General features: G+C 37.0%; 1 protein-coding gene across 2 annotated transcripts in view; it reads right to left on the bottom strand.

The window, feature by feature from the left end:
* The window catches only part of ANKRD13C (ankyrin repeat domain 13C), an 89,434-nt gene extending 68,873 nt beyond the window's left edge, over positions 1 to 20,561 (bottom strand). The window contains exons 1-2 of one of the 2 annotated variants that reach the window (XM_029948237.1): positions 19,593 to 20,561; positions 1,248 to 1,289 (exon numbers count right to left, since the gene is read on the bottom strand). In XM_029948237.1, coding sequence (XP_029804097.1) covers positions 1,248 to 1,289; positions 19,593 to 20,037 — 487 coding nt within the window. In that variant the 5' untranslated portion in view covers positions 20,038 to 20,561. The remainder of the gene's footprint in view (positions 1 to 1,247; positions 1,290 to 19,592) is intronic. The other variant, XM_029948236.1, reaches the window with a different exon arrangement.
* Positions 20,562 to 23,537: the final 2,976 nt, after the last annotated feature.

Below are 23,537 nucleotides of genomic sequence, written 5' to 3'. Positions count from 1 at the left end.
ATATACATATGTTTTGTTTATTTATCTTATGAGACAGAGATAGTGTGAGTTGGCGGGGAAGGGGCAGAGCAAGAGGGAGACAGAGAATCCCAAGCAGGTTACACACCGTCAGCACAGAGCCTGACACCAGACTTGAACTCGGAAAACCGTGAGATCATGAGCTGAGTGGAAACAAGAGTTGGCCTTAACTGACTGAACCACCAAGATGCTGTTATAGATATATTTTAATGTTTATTTTTGAGGGAGAAAGCAAGAGAGAAAAAGAGAGACTGAGTGGGGGAGGGCAGAAAGAGAGGGCGACAGAGGATCCAAAGTGGACTCTGCTGATAGCAGAGAGCCCAATGTGTAGCTCAACTCATGAACCATGAGATCATGACCTGAGCTGAAGTCGGACACTTAACCAGCTGAGCCACCCAGGCACCCCAATAAGGTAGATGTTTTATCTTCCACTACACGTTTCAATATCACTCCTATGTAACCAAATCTCAAAAATATTTAAAGGTCATAAAGAAAAAGGCAAAAAAAAAAAGAATATACAACTAAAAAAATATAAATGGGGGGCTCCTAGGTGGCTCAGTCAGTTAAGCATCTGACTTGGGCTCAAGTCATGATCTCCCGCTTTGTGAATTCAAGCCCTATAATCAGGCTTTGTGCTGACAGCTCAGAGCCTGGATGGAGCCTGCTTCGATTCCGTGTCTCCCTCTCTCTCTGCCCCTATCTCAGTCACTCTCGGTCTCTCTTCCTCTCCCACTCTCTCTCTCTCTCTCTCTTTCTCTCTAAGTAAATCTTTTAAATCACCTGCCTATGAAGTTTTTGTTTTAAAAAGTATTAAGGTTTTACAAACATCTAACATACCAAAGGCTAGACTTCTGTGTTTAGATATACAAAACAGTCCACATTAATGAATCTTATAAAACTCTGTGAATATTAAAAGTATTAAATAATAATCAACATATCTTAATATTTGGAAATTACAAATACCTGCTTGACAAAATAACCAAACAAGAAAAAATAAAACACAGTTTCATAAAACATAGTGTTAGTACAGGATTTCTACTAACTCTTGAGATGATCTATGGAAAATGAGAAAATATTATTTTTAATATACTGAATCCTAACTCAATTAGCAAATAAAATCATCAGGTTAATTTTGAAAAACTCAAAAGACAAAATTCATCTCAAAATTTTTAAGTAAATTTGAAAATACATGAATGAAGTTAAACATAAGAAAGTAAATATTTACTAACCTTTATTTCCTAACATCACAGCAAGATGTAAAGGAGTGTTTCCTAAAATTTAAAAAAAAAAAAAAAATTAGTGTAAAAACAGAAAATTTTATTTAAAAGTGGTTTTAACTTCTTCAGTACTTTTTGTTTGACAGGTTTTAAGTTAAAATAAGACTACAAAACGATCCTTATATTGCAAATTCAAAGTCAGAGGATGCCATGGTTTCTAAACACAATGTATTCTAAACCAACCCCCACCAAAAAAAGGATACCTGATTTGCTTTTGAGATATCTTCTCCCAGTCTATGGCCATACCACCTTGAACGTGCCCAATCTCGTCTGATCTCGGAAGCTAAGCAGGGTCAGGCCTGGTTAGTACTTGGATGGGAGATTTCTTCTCACAAGACATTTCACAGATTCTTCTGCTGCTAATTTCTTTACCATACCATTCTTTGTTCCTTCAGCAAACAATTTAAATACCTACTATATACTCATCTTTGGGGACTGATATCAAAAATACCCAATCCCTCAAGTTGTTCAGAAGTCTTCTGTTAGAGACTGATAGGAAAATAAATAGCTGCTATTACCAATACTTATTAGAGAAGAGTATATAGGATGATAATGGAATAAAGAACAGAGCCCTAACTTTGCAACGATTAACTCCTGAAAAGGGACCATGCTGAAATAAGTCTTGAATGGGTCAGAAATTTATAGGCAAATAAAGCAACTGACTAGTATTCTGTGTTTAAAAAAAACAATTAAAAACACTTTAAAAATTAAAAACAATTCCCCCAAATTACATTCAAATGCAGAAACAGTTCACACTTAGGAATAAAACAAACAAACAAGAAAAATGTTTATGATTAGCAGGGGCAAAGAGAATAGTAAATAATGAAATTGGTTAGATGAGCAAAAAATTAATAAAGACTATAGGCTATGCTAAGAAGTCTGGAATATATTCTATTAGCTGATGTTATACAATGACTCATTTCAAAATGATACCCTAAGCCACACTAGTAGCCTAAAAACCTCTTGATTATAAAAGAAAGCAAATCTATAATAATATTTGAAAATAAAGTCACTAAATAAAATTTGTGTATACTAACTTTCAGATTCAATATTAGCATTTTTATAGAAGACACCACATGAACAATTTTTGCCTATAAAATGAACTGCACACTTATCAAGAAATCATATACAGGATAAAACAAGATTTAACTACGTATTCTAAAAACCTTATATATGATCTGAGGCACATGGGCGGCTCAATAAGTTAGGCTTCTTACTCTTGACTTTGGCTCAGGTCATGATCTCATGGTCATGAGATGGAGCAGCCGGGACAGGCTCTGCACTGGGTGTGGAGCCTGCTTAAGATTCGCTCTCTCCCACTCCGTCTGCCCCTCCCCTGCTTGAGCATCAAACATGCACACATATGCTCTCACTCTATCCAAAAGAAAAAACTTTTTTTTAAATTTATTTTCAGAGAGAGAGAGAAAATGCACACATGCACAAGCAGGGGAAAGACAGAGGAGAGAGAGAGTGAGAAGGAACCCCAAGCAGGTCCATGCTGTCCGCACAGAGCCCAACACAGGGCCCTATCCTACAAACCAGGAGATCATGACCTGAGCCAAAATCAAAAGTTGGATGCTCAACTGAGTGAGCCACCCAGGCGGCCCCCCCGCACACACAAAAATTTAAAAAGCTTGTATATGATCTACCCCATTCTCTCAGCTTGACAAAATCCGCCAAGATGTTAAAACACCCATGCACACAATCTTTCGCTCAATAAAAGCACAGTAAAATAAGAAGTGTCTGTAAAGATAGCCAGATAGTATTTTGTACAAAATTTATAAGTTTAATAAATTCAATAAACTTAAATTTTCTCTGTAAGTAATTTTACAAAACAAAAGCCTGGACTCTATAGTAAATTACTTGGTCTTAACTATTAGGAACAACAACAACAGATTTGAGGACATAATTCACATTATGTTTTCCCGAAATAAAATTTCCATTAGTGACTAGGCAATCTACTCCCCAGTTTTCACACCTCATACCTAATTTTACTTGAGATAGGGAAACCACTACAATACACACTGGCGTTTTTTTAAATTTATTTAAGTTTATTTATTTATTTTGAGAGAGAGTGAGTGGAAGAGGAGTAGGGAGAGGGAGAGAGAGAGAGAATCCTAAGCAAGTTCTGTCTGCACTGTCAGCACAGAGCCCAGTGTGCTTTGGGGCTTGAGCCACAGAATCATGGGATCATGACCTGAGCCGAAATTGGACGGCCAACCTGAGCCACCTAGGTACCCCCACACTGTTAATAATCGTACATTGAAGCATGTTTTGCTTCACAATGACGTTTTGCTCACAATACTATTTGAGAAGTAAACTTCATGAGTTCCCAGGTCATTGGTATAAGCTATTTTCCAAAGAGACAAACTTCGTATCTCCAAAAATTTCAGACCTTTTAGGGGGCTAGCGATATTCTTTTATGCTGTTACCTAGTCCTACGAGTTTTTATTTTTATCTCATAGAGTCAGCACTCATTTAGATCTACTTACCATTTTTGTTGCTCTTCATTCCTTATCTCCGACCTTCCATCAGGATCAGTTTTCTTCTACTCAAAACGTATCCTTAAGGATTACCTTTACTGGCAGTTTGACAAGTGAATTCCCTCAGGTTTCTGTTTGTAAATGTGTTTTCAACTTCAATCTTAAAGGATACTGTTCTGAGTATATAATTATTGCTGGCTATAATCTTTTTTCCCTGCATTCTATGCAGTCGTATGGTTTCCTTTTTTGTTGAGAACCCAGCCATAGAACTTTCTACAGCTCCTTTGAAAGTAATGTCAGTGTTTTTCAAATTAATCAGCCTTTTCACTTCAGTGTGGATTCCTTCGTTTATTCTACTTCAGTTCAGACACTACCTGAATCAGTGTCTTTCACAAACTTTGTAAAATTCTCAGCAAGTATCTTTCCAAATATTGCTTTAGCTCCATTTCCTCTCATTTCTCCTGGAGTTCAATTAATGTAGAACTTCTTATCCTTTTCTATTTTTTAGAACATTTATTTGCCTTTCCATTTTTCATTAAAGAGTTTTCTTCTAATCTATTTCTATCTTTTTCATGGTCTAAAACTGTGAGTAAGCCTATAATTTAGTTTTAAATTTCAGTTATTATATTTTCCATTTGACAATTTTTATTTGGCTCATTTTCAAATATGTGATTTCAATTTTATAATTTCCAGTTCTGTTAAAATATTCAAACTTGTTTCTTATCCCCCAAGAATATACTAAAAGTTGTTATTTAAAGCCTCTAATAAAACTTACCATAAATAAGGTTCTGATGAGTTTCTCTTAATCCCTCCTCCCCTCCAGTTTTCACTCATGTTGTTCAGTTTCCTTATAACGTTGGTCTTTAATTATAAATGATATTAATTTTTAATTTTTTTTATTTTAGAGAAAGCCCAAATGGGAGAGAGGGGCAGAGAGAGAGAGAGCACGAGCGAGCATCTTAAGAGGGCTCCATGGGGCGCCTGGGTGGCTAAGTTGGTTAAGCATCCAACTTCGGCTCAGGTCATTATCTCACAGTTCCTGGGTTCAAGCCCAACATTGGGCTCTGTGCTGACAGCTAAGAGCCTGAAGCCTGCTTCAGATTCTGTGTCTCCTTCTTGTTCTGACCGCCCCCCCCGCCCCGCTCTCAAAAATAAACATTTAAAAAAAAAAAAAAAAAAAGAGGGCTCTGCACTCACCATGGAGCCAAATGCAGGGATTAATCCCACAACTTTAGGATCATGACCTGAGCCAAAATCAAAAGTTTGAAACTCAACAGAGCCACCCAGGCAGTTTTCTTTCTTTTTTTTTTTTCTTTTTATTCTGTCGTTTTTATCTGGACTTTTAAAATGGGGGTGGGAGAGTGCCAGGGTGGCTCAGTCAGTTGAGTGTCCAGGTCCAGCTCAGGTCATGATCTCGCGGTTTGTGAATTCGAGCCCGCACTGTGCTTTGTGTTGACAGCTCAGAGCCTGGAGTGTGCTTTGGATTCTGCATGTCTCTATCTCTCCCATTCATGTGCTTTCTCTCACTCTCAAAAATAAATAAACATTAAATAAATAAATAAATAAATAAAATGGCATTTAGCTTCTGCAAAAACACAATATAGACGGATACATTTTAAATTCTATTTGTAGTAAAATTTAAACCTTTTTAGAAAATATTTTTAAACATTTATCTAACAAAGCAAAATATAAGTCATACATCTGATTCCCTTTTACCAAAAAATGAGGAATTCAATGCTTTTATTTCTTATCTCCATTTTTGTTTCACTAATTTAATCAATAGCTATGAGCCGCCTGGCTAGCTCAGTCAGTAGAGCATGAGACTCTTAATCAATAGCTATGAATATTTTTCTTACCCTTTATAGAATATATATCTTAAATTTTGAAGCAAAAGATTTTTTTGGAAATTTGCTGTCAAGATTGTAATCATATTTACTATGATTATTAGATTTCATCTGTGGTATATTTAGGTGGCTTCAATGATCATAAACAATGCTTTTCTGATACAACTTCTCCTTTCTTGAGTTAATCATGTAAATTCATCTCATGATTTGGGATATTTCTTTCAATATCCCATGGTGGTTAGTCTATTTTCTAGAATGTTATTTTTTGCTTTCACAAATAAATACCTGCCTAGAAAGAATTCTACAGTTAGAGGATGTTACCGCAAGTATGTTCTAATATTAGAGGTCAGAGGCCAAACTGATATTCATTTGTTCAACAGCAATCTGTGCTCTTTACTTATAAATGTGTAGAATTCTTCATTAAATTTAAAATATCACCAAGATATACAGAATCTCTTTTCATTAATTTTCTATGAGTTGTAACTTTGAAGACAACCAATTTTAGATCAAAAATGTTTTTCTTCTTACTTATAGCTTTGAGTATTGCCTCTGTTCCATTTATTGTTTTATTATCTGAAAATACATATTATTCATAAAAGTAAATCTATAGAGGTACAGCTGCATATTTATAACTTATCCCTCTTTATTTTCCCTTTTTCCTCTACAGTCTGCTTTCAAATGAATTTTTTTACATCATTCATATAAGTTTCTATACTGTCAAGACTTTACTTAACAGTATTATCACGATACTTTAATGACACTTCTTTTATAATGAAAGAAGTTCAAAGACCATCAGATGACTTTGTTTCCTGCTCATCCATCCTGAAATGACGATTTATTCAAATGTAGTATGGGAAAGGACAATCAGATTTCCCCCACTTTCCTCTCAGCTCATTCAAAAAAAAAAAAAAATGAACCAAAGAAAAATCCATTTCTAAACTCTGAAGCTAAAAAAAGGCTGACATTTAAGCATTTTCCTGTGATATTCTATTCTAATACTCTATATGAAACAAAGAGCATAAAATAGTTGAGACAGGAGCTGTTACATAGAAATCAAAGATAAAGAGAACAATGCAACATATTCCTAAAAATACAAAACATAGATGAAAGAAATTAAATAATACCTAAAAAACAGAAAGACATCCTGAGGTCATGGATTTAAATAGTGTTAAGAAGACAATACTCCCCACACTGGTCTATAATTTTAAAATGATCGCCATCAAAATCCCAACTGGCTTTTTTGAAGAAACTGACAAGCTGATCCTAAAATTTATATAAAAATTCAAAGTACCTGGAATACCTAAAACAATCTTGAGAAAGAACATCAAAGTTGGAAGACTTACACCTCCCAATTTCAACACTTATTACAAAACCATAGTAATCAAAACAGTACTTGCGTGAAGACAGACCTAAATATCAACAGATCAATCATATCACACACAAGAATTATTTCAAAATACATCAGGAACAGGAGGCAGCTGGGTGTCAGTCAGTTAAACATCTGACTCTTGATTTTGGCTCAGGTCATGATCTCATGGTTTGTGAGTTTCAGTCCCAGTAGGGCTCTACACAGACAGCATGGAGCCCGCTTGGGATTCTCTCTCCTTCTCTCTCTGTCCCTCTCCAGTGCATGTGCTTTCTCTCTCTCTCTCTTTCTCTCTCTAAAATATATTTAGGGGTGCCTCAGTTGGTTAAGCATCCAGCTCTTGCTTTTGGCTCAGGTCATGATCTCCCAGTTAGTGAGTTGGAGCACCGCATCGAGCTCTGTGCTGACAGCACGGAGCCTGCTTGGGATTGTCTCCGTCTCTCTCTGCCTCTCCCCTATTCACTCTCTATCTGTCTCTCTGCTCTCAAAAAGAAACATTCTTCAAAATAAATTTAAAACAATAGGTCATGGACCTAACTGTAAGAGAGAAAACTATAAAACTCTTGGAAACAAAACAAAACAAAACAAAGGAGTAAATCTTTGTGACCTTGGATTAGGTAATGATTTCTCAGATACACCAAAAGCACAGCACAAAAGCAAAAATAAATAGGCCTTCATCAAAATTAAAATGTGCTCCAAAGAATGGCATCAAGAAAGTGAAAAGGGAACCCAGAGGGGAAAATATTTTGCAAATTACATGTTTGGTAGTATCCAGATATATATAAAGAACTTGTACAACTAAATAATTTTTTAAATCCCAACTTAAAAATAGGAAAGGATCTGAATAGCTGTTTCTCTAAAGAAGATATACAAATGAGACAAAATAGATTATGATAGGTGCTGAGAAAAATAACAAAGAGCTAAGTCCAAAAAAAATAAAGGGATATATAACTTTCTGATTCTTCAGGCAGGAAAATCACTCTAATGAGATAATGTTTAAAATGAGATCTTGGGGTGCCTTGGTGGATCAGTAAGTTGAGCATCCAGCTTCGGCTCAGGTCACGACCTCATGGTTTGTGGGTTCAAGACCCGCGGTCAGGCTCTGTGCTGACAGTTCAGAGCCTGGAGTCTGCTTTGGATTCTGTGTCTCCCTCTCTCTCTGACCCTCCCCTGCTCGCACTGCCTCTCTCTGTCTCTCAAAAATAAATTAAAAACATTATTAAAAATTTTTTACATGTTTTAATGAGATCTTAAAGAGGACTAGGAACTAAGAAATCAAAGAATGAAAGAAAAGCATTACAGAGACCAGAAATAACCTGGCATATCCAAGGAACTAAAAGAAAACAAGTATGGCCAGAAAAGAAAAAAAGAGAGATTTGTACAAGATTATATCAGAGAAGCAGGCAAGGGCCAGATCATGCAAGGCTCTATAACTCTGGTAAGATATATGAACTTACTTGTAAGTAGAGAAAGTCCTAAAGGATCTTGAACAGGGACCTGACATGATAAAAATTACATTTCAAGATCACTCTTGTTACCATATAGAAAATGGAAGGGAGGGGACATAGGACTAGATAGGAAACCGCGGTAGTATTCCAGGGGAAAAAAGTAAGAATTGTGCTCAAAATGGTGGCCATGGAGACAGAAAGTAGAAAGACTCAAAATAACCTGTTAATTAGATATGCATGGAGAGGAGGAAGAGGTGAGACAAAGAATGATCCCAACGATTGAGGCTTGAACAACCAGAGACTTAATGATGTGATTTAATAAGGGACTAGATGGCCAGGTAGGAAGGGATAAGGTGGAAAATAATAACAACATTTTGGACAAATGAATTTTGAAATATCTCTGAGATTCCCACGTGGAAATGATTATAAAATCTGGGAACTCCAAGAAGTCTAGCTTGGAGATATATGTAAATTTGACAGTAAAAAAAAAAAAAAAAAGAAAGAAACATTTAAAATCAAACACAGAGGGGGGTGCCTGAGTGGCTGAGTTGGTTGAATGTCCAACTTTGGCTCAGGTCATGCATGATCTTACAGTTTAAGCCCCGCATCAGGCTCTGTGCTGACAGCTCAGAGCCTGGAGCCTGCTTCCAACTTTGTGTGTCCCTCTCTCTCTGCCCCTCCCCTGCTCATGACCTGACTCTCTCTCTGTTTCTCAAAAATAAGTAAATATTTAAAAAAAATTTAAATCAAATCAAACCAAACATAGAAATTTGTGAATATCCACTTTTCCCCTAACAGTAGGAAAGGTAATAATAGTTATCTTTCTTCACTTCTCTATCTTCCCGTAGGGGGAAAAAAGGACCATGTTCTAAATGATGATGGTCAGAAAACAAGGAACCAATAACACCAGTTGCTGTCAAGAAGGATAACTGAGTGGGTAAAGGTGAGTGGGAGGGAAACTATTTTTACAATGTATCTTTTATGTCTATTTTTAATTTTATAGCATGTGAATGTAATAACTATTCAAAAAACCACACAAATTAAGAAGAATTTACCAGAGTCTAGACAGACTACCTAGGTAAAGAAAGTAGGCCTTGATGCATCTACATTATTACTGTTTTGTTAAACCTTCAGGTCTTTATGCATCTACATTATTACTCTGTGCTGTTAAACCTTTTTTTAAACCATCAGTACCTACTGATGCTTACAAATTAAAATTACTGTAATAAGTCAAAATTAATCACATTTTTAAAAGATTTATGAACTAGAAATGACTTTGCATTCAACTATCCAATCCCTCTCATTTTATAGGTAAGTATATAATCAGAAATAACACAGTATAATAAAGGATACCAAACATCATGCTTCAATTTCAGTATTTTAAATGTAAATCATCATTTTCTTCATCATCATCCTCCTCCTCTAGCCAACAGTGGATTTACTTTACTTGCCAAGTATACCATGAAACTAAATGCTCAAATGTCCTAACTAAGCTTCATCTACTATCCTCTCAGTTTTCTAAGAACTCAACCAGCTGCTTAAGCTAATTTGTTACATAAAAGATACTAAAAACTTAAAATAACCTTCTGCCAATTTTCCACAATTTAGTTTTTAAATCTAAAATCAGATGCCTTGGTTCTAACTTGGTAAATAAACTGACTTCTGTTCTGTCAAATGAATAATAAATATTCCAGTAACATTAAAACCACTGCAGGGCTAAGGTATGCAAATTATCAACCAAAAGGCTGGTTTTACAGAGCATCTATAATATATGCCCAGCACTATGCTATATACTTTATAAACCTTATCTTACCCCAACACCCTGTGAGATAAATATTATTCCTATTTTGCAGGTAAGAAAAACAAAGCTAACAGTGGTTAAGTAATTTCCTAAAATTATATATCTAAAAATTGTGTGAGTCATGACTCTGAAATCTATATGCTAATTTTTACTAAACCAACAGTTTTCAAACATTTTGGTCTCAAGATCCCATTTATACTGTTAAAGATCTTGCGTCACCTCAGGGGTTCAGTCAATTAAGCATCTCATTCTTGATTTCAGCTCAGATCATAGTCTCACTGGGCTCTGCACTGACAGTGTGAATCCTGCTTGGGGTTCTCTTTCTTTCCCTCTCTCTACCCCTCCTTTGCTCGCTCTCTCTCTCTCTCAAAATAAATAAAATAAAATTTTATTTAAAAAAAGAATTATTAAAGATCTTTAAAAAAGATCTTTTATGTGGATTATTTATATGGATATTTACCATATCAGAAAGAAAAATTAAATGTAGAACTTTATTAATTTTAAAATTACAATCACTCTATAACAAATTAATAAAATTTTTATGGAAAAAATAAGTGCATTTTCCAAAACAAAACAAAAATAAATGACAGGAATGGGGCTATTTTAAACTCTTTAATTAAAAGTTAAAATAAATTTCTTTAATGTACGGCTTAATAAAAGATACTAGATTTTTATAATTTAAAAAAAAATTTTTTTTAATGTTTTATTTATTTTTGATACAGAGAGAGACAGAGCATCAGAGGGGGAGGGGCAGAGAGAGGAGACACAGAACCGGAAGTAGGCTCCAGGCTCTGAGCTAGCTGTCAGCACAGAGCCTGATGCGGGACTCGAACCCACGCATGTGAGATCTGACCTGGGCCGAAGTTGGAGGCTTAACCGACTGAGCCACTCAGGCGCCCTAGATTTTCATAATTATATCTGCGTTCAATCATGTATAAATTTTGCTTTGGCTTGAAGTAAATCTAAATTCAGAAGATGTCGCTGAAAAAAGGAGGAGTATTTTGATAGCATTTTTAAATAACTGGAGGTGTTCTTTGCTACCACACCAAAACTCAGTGGTCATTTATTTTTTTAATATTTATTTAATTTTGAAAGAAACAGAGCCTGAGCAAGAGAGGGGTAGAGAAAGAAGGAGATACAGAATCCGAAGACGGTTCCAGGCTCTGAGCTGTCAGTGCAGAGCCCAATGTGGGGCTCAAATTCATGAGCAGCGATATCATGACCAGAGCTGAAGTTGGACGCTTAACCTACTGAGCCACCCAGGCACCACAGTAAGTGGTCATTGCTTAAAGGCTAGTTGCAATGTGAAATCTAAAACTGTATCAATAAACTTTTTGCATTGTTACACTGAAACCCACTGGTTTCCCATGTACTTTAAATGGATCTTTTACATGATTTTGAAACATCATGCACTGATCATCTGAAAAATACTAGCTGACTGAGTTACGCAGATCTTCCGAATGTCAACACATTTCATTATTTACAGAGACACACACCACACACAATTCAAAATAACATCAATCTGACCAGAGAAGTCTTTGAATCCTGGAAAGCTGTCAAACTAGAAGTGACAAAGACAAGTTTCTCAAATTCTAACTTTTGATTCAAAGCTTGAATTTTTTCATCTGCAACAAACACTACCAATTGTCTTCCGAGAAGTCACGGGCTTACTTCATTCATTTTCCAGAAAAATGTCTGCCAAGTATCCAAATTGGAATAACCATAGTTTGTCTGTACGCTGTTCTTTCAACTAAAAAGGGTGTTCTATGACAAAAGCTGCTAGTTTGGCTTACAACACAACTATACAAATGTTTTCTCTTATTTTCTCTTCAGTGTACAGAAGAGCATCATGAAAAATCTAATATTACGTCACAAGGAAACATTAAGCGAAACTGCCTTTTTTTTTTTTTTTACCTCTAAATACGTGGCTTACACAATACGTGAATACGCAATGAATACCAGCAGGTTTGGTCTTTGATTCATACTCAGGTTCTGATAATTTTACCCACCACTGCTTTTGTGACATCAGCAAAAGTGTCAGCACAGTGAAAAAGGCAAGCAATGACTTTGTATTATTACAAAAATAGTTTTGATGTCACCTGTTCCCTAATTAGGGAGAAAACTGGAATTGTACATAGCTCCAGCTTCCACAGACACCTTCAAATCTCATCCAAGCAAGCAGTAAATTCTTGTATTTTTCTCATCAACAGTACTATACTACACACACACACACACACACACACACACACACACATACACACACACATTATTACATCCATCACAGATTCCAAACTAGGTCTACCTTTTCAATATTTCCACAGCTACCTCCATGTTAAACTGACCCTTGCCCATTTAAGTTTTGCTTCATATAGCAGCCAGACTGAGCCTTTTAAAATCAGATTGTATTACTCCTCTGCTCAAAATCCTCACACTTCCTATTTTGCTCAGAGTAGAAGCCAAATCCTTTTGGTCTACGAAAGTTCCACATGCTTATAACCTCTACTACCTCTGAAATATACTCCTATCACTTACCACTCAGCCACAGTTGGCCTTCCTTCTACCCCCTGAACATGGTACTTTTATATTTGTTATTCTTGATCTGAAACTGCCAGATCTCTGCTCCCTAATTTTCGCTAGGTGTTGTTGCAACCCCAGCACCTGAAACACTGCCACCCAGTAGAAGCTCAATATATACCTGTTAAATGAAGGAATGAATGAACAAAGAAAAGAAAAAAAGAACTATGAAGAAATCATTAGAATAGTGTTAAAATCTGTTTTTAACTTTCCAAAAAGCATTCCATCACAGAACAGTGCAGGTTTCCACATGATTCTCTATGAAAGTCAATCAAAGAATATATGTGCTAAAGAGGATACTCAACACAGCACAAGTGGTTTTACAGAATTCAGTATAGTACTAAGAGAACACATGCATTAACATACCTGATAAATACTTACAGCCAAGAATTAAAATACACTATAACCAGTAGTAGACCAAGATGACTTCTATGAGTCAAATAAACCTAACTCTTTAGAAGACTGACAGTCAGTATAAATTCCAGTATCAGATAAAAACCTCAACTGAAGTACTATCTAAACCTCAAGAACAAGAATGTCTTCTGCTGGAAGGTACTTAACACCAAAACTGAGAGTAAGATATTGGTATCAATGAGTATTACTACCATATGAGTCTTCAGAGTTAAAATAATTTCAAATGCAGTCTCCCATCCAAGACTATAATGCACCCAGAGGCAGATATTATATCTACTTATTTCAGTAGTTAAGCAAATCGTAGAATTTAATAAAAACTAGTTTGTAGAGAAGTGTGGTCTCAAACTTAGATCTAATTCCAAATATAAAGATGGCCTCAGTATTGCAGACCATCTTTGAGGTTTCAACAAGAATAACAGGCTCAAGAACAGATGAAGTTCAAATAAGCCACACAGTTAAACCTAATATATATCCTGATAACAAACACCATCCATAATCTTCAAACAGAAAGACCTTTTCACTTTCCTATCTCCAGCAATATCAGTCTTGCTCTGAAACTAGAGTTCCATCTATCCCTCAATGAAATAAATAGTATATGAACAGGAACATTTTGCTTCACCATACAGACCCCCCCACTCAATTTTTGAAGAACTATGCTCATTTTCTAGAACCCAAAGCATTCCTGACTGACAATTATATTGTACTCCACATTAGATTTCTATGACTTAAGAATGACATTAACTTGGAACAGACTGCCTAGAATTCAATTCTTCAAGGAATCTTCCAGAAATCTCCTGCCTTACTGAGGATGCAAAGGACACAATACAGTCAATAACTGCTCATTTCTGCTTTTTTTTTTTTTTTGGCCAAAGTTGAAAGGTTAGAATTCCTGCTCCTATTATATATAGCTCAGAACAGAAAAGGGGAGAAGAGAACTTGCTCTACCCACTTATGAGGTAGCTCTGCGGATGTGTTCACATAATAATTCTAAGTGTCAAGTCACATTCTAATACTTACAATGATGCCATCAGGAACATAGTCACTTAACCCAAGGACAATGCTACTCTGTTTGGAGATGCATATGGGGAAGGAGATAACGGAAAGGTCATATTCACATAGACATGAAGATCAACTGAATCAACCCTGATAGGTCAGTGAAATGACAGATTTCACTGCCAATCCACTTTCATGCCAAGTGAAGGTACATAACACTTTAACGGATTATCTTGGGCCTCCAGAAAGTATTTCATTTTTTTTCTAAAAGAAACTGAGGTCTGCCTTTCAAAAACAAAATCTAGAAAAGACGACAAAACACCAGGAGAAAAATACAAAGCTATTACTGTTCTTTTAAAGATGTGCCATCATTTTAACCCTCTTGGCTAAAATTGTTCACCTAACACTTAATTCAAAAAATTTTTTGACATGCAAAGTGTAGCTTTATAGTCGCCTCTTCTCAAACAGATATAAGATGCATTATTTTCTTGCATCACCCATCATAAAGATTTTAGTGACAAAAACAAAGCAGAAAAAATATCAAAATGAAATTTAAAGATTTATATAGAATAAGCCAAAATAAACATACATAGGCATCAGATTATCCTATTGCCTCAATTCTCAAAAATATTTTTTTAATCTTTCTGAAATTAAGATGTTTTTAAATCCCTGTCTGAACAAATCTGCCAGCCACCATGCAGAGAGGTTACACATGTTAACCATTTCATTATTATTCCCTTGAGTTACCAACATTGGCAGCAATACTCAGTTGAAATTTAACTTACATTTGAAATCTCCAATCACTGTGTGAAATAGCTACACAAAGATTATGCTACAACTCACTAAAAATGAAATTTAACCATACAGAGAAGATGGCTTGTCACATGCCAGGCAATGTAATTAACGGCAGCAGAAACTGCCAAACCTCTCAGAATACATCAGATATTTTTCACATCTAGGAAAAGCTGGTATAAGCAATTCATATATCAAGGATTACAATCACTCTGGTACCCAACAGCTTCTGATTAATGTCCAAGGAAAAATACTTTACACCTAAGGATATTTAACTCCAGGGAAAAAAACAAAATTAACAAATAGGAAGTACAGTCAAAATCAAGAAAGTCTTCTATATGCTTCATAAGCATTCTCAATTCTAAAGGTGCTAAAGAAGTAAAAATCATTATCATCAATTAAAAATAGCATGTCATCATGATTCTTTACTACCAATGGCAAAAAGTGACTCAAAAAATTTTATAATGTGAAAAGAGGCTTAGACTTAAACTCTAACTCCATACGAAAGAAAAAAATAGTATATAACTAAAGACATACTAAGGATTTAAGGTTTAATAAATGTGTGTATGTTAGGGGCACCTCAGTGGCTCAGTCAGTTAAGTTCTTGATTTCGGCTTGAGTCATGATCTTATGGTTCGTGAGATCAAGCCCCATATTGGGCTCAGCACTGAGAGCATAGAACCTGCTTGGGATTCTCACACTCCTCTCTCTGCTTTTCCCCACTTGCTCTCTCGCTTCTCTCTGTCTCAAAATAAACGTAAAAAAATTTAATAAAAATAAATTTGTGAACATTTAATGTAGTGTATCTTTTTTCCCCACCCCCAAAAAAGTGCTTTTACTAAATACACAATGAGTCACAATCATTTGGCATATGTGAACATAGTATATTCATGATGTTATAGCTTTTACTGTATTTAACTTATATTTCCAAAGATTTGTTTGGATCCAAAGATAGTATTCCTCAAGATACCTGATGACTCAGAAAAAGCAACTCATACTCAACCAACATTTTATCACGAAAGAAAAAGCTCAATCCTTGCCTCAATTCAAGTCAGTTATTTGTAAATACACAAAAACACATTTAAAAAGTTTCTCAAATAAGAGATCACTGGAAACTGAAAGAGCTAATGAATAGTGAGCTAAGTGACTAGATTGGGTACAGTAAGCTTTCCAGCTAGGCAGAATAAAGGATCAAAATGAACAAGGTTTAATAAATGTAAAGTACTATTTTAGGTTAAAAAGATTAACTGCAAAAAGGGACAATATGGAGAGAGAGCCAATCACTTGAGAAAAAGCAATATTAAAAAATTATCATACTCTTAAAAAAGTTACCATACTCTTACACTACATTACTTAATGTTTGCTTTTTAGTGTATATTGGTACACTGTTTAGCTCTAAACATATATTGCTTAAAGCAATAAATATGGTCTCCTTTTTGTCTTTGCTTATGAGGCTACTACAGCTCTGATACTAAGGTTAGTTCTCAACACCATCCTCAAAGGAAAGAATTAACAAACTGAGTTTCAATAAAAGATGATGATTATGATTTTCATTTACTTACTTAACACACATAGATGGTATTTAATGTTTCAGGGACCATCTAAGCACTTTATAATCCATGCCAAATGAAGAATGGATACAGAAGTTAGGAATGTTTAACTTACAGGTAAAAACATGATAGCGCTTGTCAAATATCTAAAGGGCTATCATGTGGATGAGGTACCCCTGTATTTGTTCCATTACATAAAAAGAAACAGAACAAACAGGTTTGGGCTCAACAGCAAAACTCTGAAATTTGTCCAATGGCAAAATCTCTCCATAAGGCTACCATAAGGACTAAATGAGAAAATATATATTAAAGAACTTTGTTGTAAATTACCATATTACACATTATTAGAATTTACTTCTGTGCAGTACAGTGGGTCCTGACTAACAGAAATATTTACAGAGGTTGACCAGGGATTTTGGAGTCCTAGCTAAGAGTTCAGTTCCCAGCTTTGGAATTTATAACAAGTATGCAACTTTAGCAAAGTTTCCTTGCATCTCTAGGCTTCACTTTTCTCAGCTTTAAATTTTTTTTCATATTTATTCATTATTGAAACAGAGAAAACAGCATGAATGGGGGCTAGGCAGAGAGAGAGAGAGGGAGACACAGAATCCGAAGCAGGCTCCAGGCTCTGAGCTGTCAGCACAGAGCCCAACACGAGGTTCGAACCCACAAACTGTGAGCTCACAACCGGAGCCCAAGTTGGACGCTTAATCAACTGAGCCACCCAGGAGCCCCATTCTCAGCTTTAAAATAAGTATAAAACAATCTGCTTTGCAATGTTATTGCATGAATTAAGTGCGATAATATAGATAACATTCAGCCTAATGCCGACACATTCAGTAAATTATATTCATGATAATGATGATGATGATCATCATCATCATGCTGTAGAAGGAATCCCTCTGGTGAATATAAAACTAAATATGTGGTATGATGTGGTATGACTGCATGGCTCTGCTATGCACCTGCATGAGTGTGCGAATCTGCTATGCACTTATCATGCTATAACAATCCAAATATAATATACAGCTTGAATTTATTTGGTGATTTAAAAAGCATTTATCTTTTGTAATGTGAAAGAAAAATATTCTTAAAATCTGAATAAGTATCCAGGTGAGTAAAGTATCAGGAATAAAAGTAATGTAATGGAGAAATTATGCAGCTACAAAGAAAGGGGGGGGGGCCTAAAGAAGTAGCACATTAAATATAAGTTACTCTTCCTAGGAGACCCCATCATGAGAGATGAGAATATATATTGCAGCGGGGGGAGGGGGAATTACATTTTCCATAGATATGTGAATGACTGGTTACAGTCATCAGAAATACCAACAATACAAGGGCACCTAAGTACAATGCAAACATTTGGTATATCAAGGCAATTTAAAAAGTGAGGTTCAGTGGGCTAAAAATAAGAGTATAAGGGATTTAGGATTCTAATTACTTCATCAACAAACAATATTTTGCTTGTTGCAGTAACAGTAAAATGATTAAATAAATGTAAGAATGAAAAACTGGGTGTAGCTTTCAGGTACTGTACTCTTTTGAGGATTTGAATTATGATGAATGACAGTGATATTACAATATTGGAAATTCAGGCTCAGTTGGTGAAGTGTCCAACTTTGGCTCAAGGCATGATCTTGCAGTTCACAAGGTCAAGCCCCACATCCGGCTCTGTGCTGACAGCTCAGAACTTGGAGCTTACTTTGGGTTCTGTGTCTCCCTCCCTCTCTCTGCCTCTCCCCCATTCACTCTCTTACTCTCTCACTCTTTCTCTCTTTCAAAAATAAACAGGTTTGAAAATAGGCAATTCTTTTAAAAAGACAATAGTGGAAATTCAGATACAAGTACAATTGTTAGAGAATTACACAACCAATAGAAATCTCATTTTTTTAATCTCAACTTTTGCCCTAATTTCAGATAAGAAGCCTAGAGTCTACTGGAATTAAGGGGGCTTATTCCTCGGGCAAGCATCTTATTAATGTGTTATAGATCATCCTGAACAGAGTTGAGTGTGTTCTAATTGAAAGTATACAAAAGCCACGTTCAGTCAAAAGCAGATCTATAAATAGTATTTGTCAAGTACTCAATTTAAAATGGCTTCTTAAATGTTGAAAATATTAGTGTTGACATTAGTTTTCATTAGTAAATATACTGCTGCTTGGAAGTCAACTCAAGTTACATTACGTTTTTAAAACTAAAGAAACAAAAAATTCAGCTGACGAGTTACCACAGAAAGTAGAAATACAGTCGCTGAATAATAAATGACACTATTTTGCCACATAGATTATGATGAAGTTACTATGAAAAACCTTAGTGCTATTTTTAGTCCCAGTCATCAAGATGAAACATTTTAGCAATTATGGAAAACAAGCAAAACACTCTAAACTCTACTCCAAAATCTTAGCCACTGAAGTCACTTTACCAACTCTAGGTATCAAATGCCAAGATATTTCTACATATCTTGGCTTTGAGAAGTCAAATCATTCTATAGCCCATCTTAAATGCAAAGTGTAGACACTTTGTATCAAACTAAGTTTCCTGAAAGCAAAGAAAAAGAAACAAACAACCCGAGGGCAGGTAGAAATCACGGCCAGTTGCAGTCAAGCTGGGATCTGCACCTGAGTAATGAAGGGATCAAAATTCAAGATCCCCAGGTGGGAGTAGGGGAGAGAAAGAAAAGAAACACGGTTCCATAAACATAGGAGGGCCAGGTTGGAGAAGGAGCAATTTTAAATTTCTCTGTAAAAAATCAATACCTTGAAGGCCTGACTCCAAGATAAACAAAACAGCTTCGCAGAGGAAACTTTGAAGTGGGCAGGGAGGAAGCATTCCTCTGCACCCACAAGCACCAATCCCCTGACCACTGGCATGCTATTACTGAAACGGTCATGATTTACAGGCACTCGGCCCGGATGATGAGCAAAGGAGAGGAAAGAAAGGTCTGTTGGAGAGGAGCCTAGGACTCCAGAGGCCTGAGAAGGCACACCCTAGGTTCGGAAAGGGAGAGGTGGAGAGGGGCGAGCACTCCTCACCGTGATTATCTTTCTGCCCGATATTGTGCGTGCGGATGAGAGAGGACAGTCTCCTCACATCCCCCTTGAAGACGCACTCGTGTACCGGGTAGTGTGCGGGGCAACTGCCTCCATCTGCGACGACAGCGATGGGGTCGGTGGCCGCTAGAAGAGCCGGGGACTGGGTGGTGGTAGTCACGGAGGAGCTGTGCAGCGGCAGGGCCGGGACGCCAGGGGGATTGGAGGAGGCCGGAGCTGTCTTCAGCTGCAGCCGGTGGTGATGGTTACTGAAGATCTTATGACAGGCTTTGCCGCCCTTGCCGCCGCCGCCAGTCCCAAGCCTGCCTCCCGTAAAGGTGCCGCCTAGGGTAGCCGCCGCTTCCTCATCCCCGGGCTCCAGCAGGTCCCCCTCTTCTTTGCTGGGCTTGTGGTCTCTCCGCAGTGAGCGGATCTTCTCCCCGGTCATCGCCGCCAGGGGCAGAGAGGGGATCCGGGAGGCTCACCGCCCGCGACGGGGCTGGCGCTGCGGCGGCGCAAGGCGATTAGAGCGGTGGCCAGACTCCTCCAGCGCAGCATGAACTCTCAGGGCGCCCCCGAGCCCGGGACAAACGCATCTCCTGGAGGAAGAAGAGCCGGCTCTCGCCTCGGCACGAAGGGACGCGCGCTCGCTGGGGGGAGCTAGAGCTCAGGTGCCCACGACACCAGGATCCCTGTCCCCGCTGCCGCAGCCGCCGCCACAACCTCACACCGAAACGCAGGGCACGGCCATCTTACCCTGACTTCTCTCGCGAGAGCTCCCTCGGGAGGAGGAAGGAAACACCGCGATAAGTGAGCTGCCCGCTCCCTGGCTCGCACCTTCTCTTGCCTGAGAGTAACCGAGCTCTGGCGTCTCCCAGGCAGCGGGTTTCCGCCCTCTGATTTAGGACCTGACCATTGGCGCGTTTTGTGGGCGGTGGAAAACCTTAACTTGTGTTTGCGATGTTTGATGCGGTTGATAAACAATGACTTAAGCCCTCGGACTCCTTGGGCCTGCGGTAGAGTAAGGCAAACTGACGCCACTGCACACAGGATGTGATGTCAGTGAGATGATGCACACGATACTCATTCAATCAACATTTACTAAGCATCTACTTTGTACCACACACTGAGCTACTAGATTTCTAAGACGCCACTCCTGGCTCCAAAGAGATCAGCAGGGGCGGAAAGACAAACAATCGGGAGCTGGGTTGAAAGTAAAACGAAGGGCGCCTGGGTGGCTCAGTCGGTTAAGCATCCGGCTTCGGCTCCGGTCATGATCTCACTGCTTGTAGGTTTGAGTCCCACGTCAGGCTCTATGCTGACTGCTAGCTCAGAGCCTGGAGCCTGCTTTGGATCCTGTGTCTAGACCCCACTCTCTCTGACCCTCCCCTGCTCATGCTGTCTCTCAAAAATAAGTTTTAAAAAATAGAAAACAAAAAAAATTAATAAATTTAATTAAAATGTTTAAAATAGGAGAAATATTCTAGTGCTGGAGGATCAGAAAAGACACAATAATTTAGGGGCTGACCTTTGAAAGCAAGCTATTTGGCAAAGCGAGATGAAGGCAAGTCAATCAGACTTTTGTTAGATTAAAGAATTACGAGCAGGTGTCAGCGTTTCAAGCAGGGAAATGGATGCTAAAGGATGGCAAGTAAGAATTGTGTAAATGGAATATCCCTGGACTAGTTCATGGCCAACTCGACCCATCGTCAAATTCTGAAGAAACCTAAATCTGAAGTCTGGACCAAACACCCAGAAGTCTTCCTTCACCCATTTATCTTTTCAAAGGTAAACGCTGACAGCTGCTTCACTCAAATCTCTTCTTTCTCAAACTTTAGTGCCACCTCCATTCTCCCAGAAAATAAATAACTGTGGGAACTGTCCTCTCTTCATCTTTCCCTGCCACTCAGGTTTTCACCTCCCATCTTCTTCCAAATCTATTCAAATCGATTTATTTCTACCCTTTTCTCTAATTATGTTCAAGGATTACCTAATCAGCTGTGAAATTAGGTGATTAACTAGTTGGTACCTAACCTTCTAATTTCTGTATAAGTCTAATTACATGAAATAGAAATGGGGGTTTTGATTTTTTACTTTGCTTTTCTGTTTGGAGTATCATTGAAACTACTGTATTGTAAATGATGGAAAATAATTGCATATGTTAAAAAAATAAATTGTATAAAAAATAATAAAAATTAAAAAATTAAAATAAAAAAATTAAAATAAAAAAAGGATTACCTAATCAGCATCTCAAAGGATCCTACTCATAAAACAAGAGAGACCGAAAACATACATACAAAAACATTTTGTTCTTCCACAGTAGCCAATATTTATGAACTCTAAGGCAGGCACTATGCTTGACACTTTATATACTGTTATCGCTTTGTGATATTATTTTTAATCTTCACTGGACAGTTGAAAAAACTTGCCCAATGCTTCAAAGCTGGAATGTAACACTACCCAGCCTGATTCCAGGTCTAGAGAGTTAGGAAGAGGCCAGATCATGCAGGATTTTGTATGTCATCTTAAAAGTTTATCCCACAGGAAATGGACAGCCCTTTGGAGATACTGAAAAGAGGAATAGGATGATGAGATTTGCCTTTTAGAATAGTCACTCATTGACCCATACTTTAGAAAAACTTGTATCAATAATAGACTACAACGAGGCCACTCTAGAGACAAGGACACTCACAGACTACTGCATAAACCAAAAAATAAATGTGTTAGTATATGCATGTAAAAGTATGGCAGAATATACATATCACACAGAGTGAACAGTGGTTAACTTTGGGAGATGGGATTGCTAAAGCGCATGTTTCCTACATCGCTTGAATTTTTATTTGCAAATGGAAAGCATTAGTTTTTATTAAACAAAGAAAATTTTTAAATAAGTATGCCATAATTCAGATGGTGAGAAATTATGAGAGCACAAGCCGAGTTAGTAAGAGTGATGCTAGAGAAGATGCAAGAGTTTTAAAAAAAATTTTGTTCACCTTTGATGTATTGAATTGAAGCTTCTTGTTGCTCAATGAGACGTGAAATGGTTTACATTTTGGATATTTTGCTATTACCCTAGAAGACAGAGATCTGGGATAAGATTCAGGAGTTATCATTACACAGTAATTGATGCCACAGAAGACTTTGAATTCCCCCAAAGAACAGTGTGTAGTGCATAGTGTAAGAAATTAAGGTCCAGTCTAGAATAAAATACCAATATATAAAGGATGTGTATAAAAAGAGTGGCCAATATCCTATTGTAATCAAAAACCTACACCAAATAGTCTAACATTATAGCTGAGAAGTATCTTATCACTGGATCCAGAATTTAAAAGTACCTTATTAGTCGTTGCCCTCTGCAGATAGTAATGAAAACTCCTAAATGTCCCCCTAGTAAATTCAAACACTGCTGACATCAAAAGAAATATTCAGCCCTTATTTTTAAGGGTTTAACAACATAATAGTGAAAAGTGAGATAGAAATATAATATTGCAATACATCGTGGAAAATACAAGAATTGAAATTTTTATGAGATCCTGATATAATACAGAAGAGGAGGTTATTAATTCTATCTGAAGGAAATGAAAGTCAAGTGATCAGCAAGTCTTTCTGAAGGAGATAATTGTCTGAATTAGGTTTTTGTTTGTTTGTTTGCTTGCTTGAATTAGGTTGTAAAGAATGTATAGAGTTGGCCAGTTGGGCTAGGGGAACAAGATAGGTAATAATAATTATTATAATAATAATAGCTATCATTTACTGAAAGCTTACCATGTATTAGGCATTGTTCCAAGCAACTTTCAAAACCTATTTGATTTAATCTCACAACAATTCTATGAGGTATTTATTGTCCCCATTTCACAGATCAGGCAACTGAGGCACAGGAAGTGGTCATCCAGCTGATTAGTAGAGGTAAAAAGAATAGTATGTATAAATGCAGCATTATATTTGAGA

The sequence above is a fragment of the Suricata suricatta genome, chromosome 8, assembly GCF_006229205.1.
Source record: "Suricata suricatta isolate VVHF042 chromosome 8, meerkat_22Aug2017_6uvM2_HiC, whole genome shotgun sequence".
Lineage (NCBI taxonomy): Eukaryota > Metazoa > Chordata > Mammalia > Carnivora > Herpestidae > Suricata > Suricata suricatta.
The sequence above is the reverse complement of the archived record's forward strand: the minus strand, read 5'-3'. Positions and strand labels throughout refer to the sequence as shown.